Below are 4,297 nucleotides of genomic sequence, written 5' to 3'. Positions count from 1 at the left end.
TGGACAGTCAACGGCCCAGTCAGCAGTGCTGACCAGAGCCGCCAGGATCCCTTTATGTCCAGGTGTTCCGGTCCAAAACTGGACCCCTGGTCTACCCGTAGAGTTAACCCCATGTATGTCTATGTAGGATTGGGGCCTAACACTGAAAGCCTACACTCTGCTAATAAATATACATAGGCGTTGACTTGTGATCTATTCCCATATGATGGGTATGTATTGAAGGTTCATCTAACATTTTCCCATGTATGCATGATCTACATCTTCCATCACTTTTCAGCTGAGGGAGTTGCAGACAGGCTGCATCTCCAAATTGCTAGTCTTGCATTCTCTATTTAACAAGGCTACAGCGAATGGCAGGATCACTCATTATCCTTAGCAAGCAGAGCCAGCTTCAAAACCCGGGCAACGGGTCAGCTGCATTAGTCACTGGAGATGGCGTTCCTGCCCTCCCTTCACATGAATTTTGGACTCAGAATTCTCACCAGCTGGTTCAAAAAAAAAGGCAGTAAAAGTCCACTTGGGGAACGGAGGTGGCAAGGAGAGGAATGTTACGGAAGTGATCGTGTGGGTTGTAGGGTATGCTCTGTTCAGAGAGGGCAAGAACATGCATGCAATATTCAGAGACTGAAGAGTTTGCGCCAGAGAATTTAATTGTGTAATTCAGCCTAGAAAACTGATAATCTGCCAAAGTTTAGTGCCTGGCAAGTAGATACAGGTAAGAGTGAGCAATCTAGCAATCCTGAGGTTAGCACTTCCAGATTTTTACAGCAGAAGCAAACCTGTCTGTACCTCTAAAGGTAGGGGAAAAGTTGGTAAGAAATTAAGTCTTGAAATATACCTCACCCATTTTCAGACCCCCACGCAAAAACTTTCTTCATCCCGTTCCCCCAACCACAAACATGCTAGTCTTCAGGAGAGAGGGAGATGAAGGAGATCCACCAACATGCCATCCCCATATGGCCTCCATCCCCAAACTAGCTTTAATTGCTCCCTCCCATCATTCCCCACTTTGCCTTGTTTCCTTGGGTGAGAGCAAGGCTAGATTCACAAGGAGGACTTAGGTGCTGGCAGGAGGGATCCCTAGTTTGTGAATCCCTCTGGGGCTTAGGCATGAGTTAGCACCACACTGCTGGGCAGTGTCAGCACTTAGGCAGCTCCATGCCCAGCCACTGAAATTTAGACACTACAGGCACTTTAACAGTGGAAACTTAGGATACATCTTTGCAGCAAAAAGACCCAACCCTGCGACAGCGAGTCTCAGGGCCTGGGTCAGTTGACTCATGCTCACACTATGTGAGTAAAACTAGCTGTGTAGATGGTCAGGCTCGGGCTGAAGCCTTGTCTCTGAGACCTTCCCCCCTCGCCAGGTCTCAGAGCCCAAGCTCCAGCCCAAGCCAGGGCATCTACCAGGCTATTTTTAGCCCCATAGCAAGAGCCCAAGTCAATTGAGCTGGGCTCTAAGACTCGTGGCTGTGGGCGGCTTTTTCTGGTGTAGACAGAGCCTTAAGCGCTGACAGGGTTAGGTGGCAGCTGAGCAGGGAGATTGTGAAGGCCAGTGGCTTCTAAATATTGGACGTAGTCATCTAAGTGGCAGTTAGGCATCTAAATCCCCCTGGTGACTCCCACCCCTAGCAGCCTTCTACTTGCCCTGCCCTCCAACAGCATCGGGGGCAGGCCAGAGGACTCTTACTGCCACTTTGGCACGTGTGTTCTGCCAGTGGCTGTGATAACACCTCACTCCAAAACCTTCTCTTTTTCAAATTCAGCCATCACTGTCTTGTTGTAACAGCGCACCCCTGGTTGACCATTGACAGCGAAGATTAAACCTTGGACCTCTAGATCGTAATCCAGGCCTGCCTGCATGGCTTGAGCTAAAAGCCCTACCCTAGCCAAGGTTGTAACAGGCTCATCAACCTCTGTGTGGTCTAGTTACCACCACAGGGGGCAGATGCCACACTAAGCTGGGATAGGTTATGTTAATAAACACGGGGAGGTAGGCGGGGAGAGGAGGGCCTTTACAGCTTGCTGCACAACTGTAGTTTAATTAGCCCGACAGAGCTATTATTTCCTGAGATCTCTCTGAATTTTGATCAGCCGTCTGAAAATGCTAACACCATGCACTGTCTATTATGATGCTACTGAATAACACCAGTGTAATGAGAGCCATTATGAGATCATCACTTTTCTACTCTGTATCATCAGAACCTTCTGTGAACTTCAAAGTACTGGGGAAAGCAACATGTATAGCTTTGTAAATCCTCTTTTAAAGCACATCATCCACAGGAGTTCCTTTGACACTGCTGCGAGGAAGCAGTGCCTGAAGTATTTAAAAGCTCTGAGGACTCTGCAGTTTAATGGTCTCAACACCATCTTCTTAGGAGAAACTGATATTTCAGAATCTCTCATAACAGGGGAAAAGATATTGCAGGAAGACAGTCTGAATTGGCCAACATGGACACTCGTTCATGCTGCAAGCAGTCAAGGCTGGGTGCCTTGGAGATACAGAGTGTTGCTAAGAGATGAATTGCCCATGAAGCAGGATGAAGACATCTTTCAGGAATTCTGCAATTCTCTGAACAAGTTCTATGGGAAATGCATCATTGTAGTGAGAGAGAAAAGGCAGCCTAGTGTGCTGCAGACAAAAGAACCCACCGCTCAGGAGAAGATAACTCACCCGCAGGTCCCATCAGTCATTTACATGTCCAGCATTGAGTGCTGCCCTCAAATTGCTAAAGCCAATGGCCATGAGCTTCTCTCCGTGCCTTTGCCCTACAACTATCTCCACCCTATGGATGTTGCATGGTCTTCTTTGAAGTGGTTTATTATTAACAACAGGAAGGAGTTTTGTCTGAGGTCCATTGAGAGAACTTACTCCTACAGGTGTATACTTTTCAGTGACTTGGTTGAGAAAGGACTAGAGAAGATGACCCCAAGCAAATGGAAGATGGCGACTAACAAAGTGCGGAGATGGGAGAACTACTACCTTGATACATTTGCTTGAAGGTTTCCTCCTGCAAACATCAAATGCTCTTTGATTTAAAAATAAATAAACTAAATGATCTATTAGCCAGTGTACCAGCTCTGTTAAGCCACTTCCCTCCTTAGAGGCCACCCTAAAACAGGAACATCAACAATGATGTTAATAACAAACATCATGTTAATCTGAATTTTAATCTCTTTATGTGGTCCAGGACTAGGGTGGTAAATGGTGTATAAGTGCTGGGATGGTTAGACTTAATTCCCTTAATCACAGAGATGGGCCCAAACCAAAACCCAGAATCCAAACAGCTTGGTTTTTGGGACAAGTTCGGATGCTGATCTGGGTCTGAATGTTATGGCTTTCTTCTTTCCTTCACCAAATCAAACCCCAGAGTTTGAGTTGGGTCCTGATCTGTATCTGAATTTTGCAGCTCAGGCCCATCTCTGACCCACTTGGGAGATCTACTAATGAGTAAAGTACATCTGAGGTGGAAATGCCAATGACTTTTATGCTTAACAGGGAAAACAAGCCAGAGGAATTCAAGTTACAGTTGACTTTAACATAAAACATAGGTATTGGCATGCCAGTTCAGACTAGTATCTGATAGTGGTCAGCACCAGATGTTTCAGAGGAAGATACAAGAAACCCCATAGAGGTCAATTATGGAATAACCTGCCAAGAAGGAAAATTTGTTTCTTACCCCTGTCAGTTAGTGATTGGTTTATATCCCTTTGGATAAAATATTGCACTCAACCTAATGTAACAATATGCTTTTCTTATCCATTTAAACGATTAATCCTTTTTTGAATCCTACTAAGTTCTCAGACTCAATATCTTGTTGCATAGGTTGAGTCTGACTTGTTTAAAGGAGTATTTCTTCATATCAAAATTAACTGGTGTTGCCTTTTCCATTTCACTGAATGTTCCCTTGTTCTTGTAAATAAGTGTGCATGATTTGCCTTCTCTACACCATTCATTATTTTGTATACTTCTCCCATGTGCCTCTTACACAGAAAATGATAAAACTTCAACACTTAAAAGAAAACATTTGGATCACATGATGCTTGGCCATTTTTATTCTAATGGCTTGACTGATGCACTGAAAATCCAGGCAACTTTTTTCCATGTGTGGAAACCACATAATATATTATAGAAATTAGAGTTGGAAAAGTAAATTACTTAATTAGGAAATCTAGTCCATCCCCTGGGGGATGATGGTGGAATCAGAGCAGTATCATTTCCCTACAGTACATTTTCTAGTACCATGTGAATATATGCCTAAAAGTGTGTCTTTTCTTAGCTTTGTGTTCAGTCACT

The 4,297-nt window shown here is 44.4% G+C and overlaps 1 protein-coding gene across 1 annotated transcript; it reads left to right on the top strand.

The window, feature by feature from the left end:
• The first annotated feature begins 2,239 nt into the window (after nt 1–2,239).
• C1H21orf140 (chromosome 1 C21orf140 homolog) lies at nt 2,240–3,001 on the top strand. The gene has a single exon (XM_065400338.1). It carries the CDS (start codon nt 2,240–2,242, stop codon nt 2,999–3,001), a length of 762 nt encoding a protein of 253 aa, XP_065256410.1.
• Nucleotides 3,002–4,297: the final 1,296 nt, after the last annotated feature.

The sequence above is a fragment of the Emys orbicularis genome, chromosome 1 (assembly GCF_028017835.1).
Source record: "Emys orbicularis isolate rEmyOrb1 chromosome 1, rEmyOrb1.hap1, whole genome shotgun sequence".
NCBI lineage: Eukaryota > Metazoa > Chordata > Testudines > Emydidae > Emys > Emys orbicularis.
Note: the sequence above shows the minus strand (reverse complement) of the source record. Positions and strands in the feature narration are given on the sequence as shown.

Coding starts and splice junctions, on each gene's coding strand:
- C1H21orf140 (XM_065400338.1), top strand. CDS start 2,240: ATGTATAGCTTTGTAAATCCTCTTTTAAAGCACATCATCCACAGGAGT.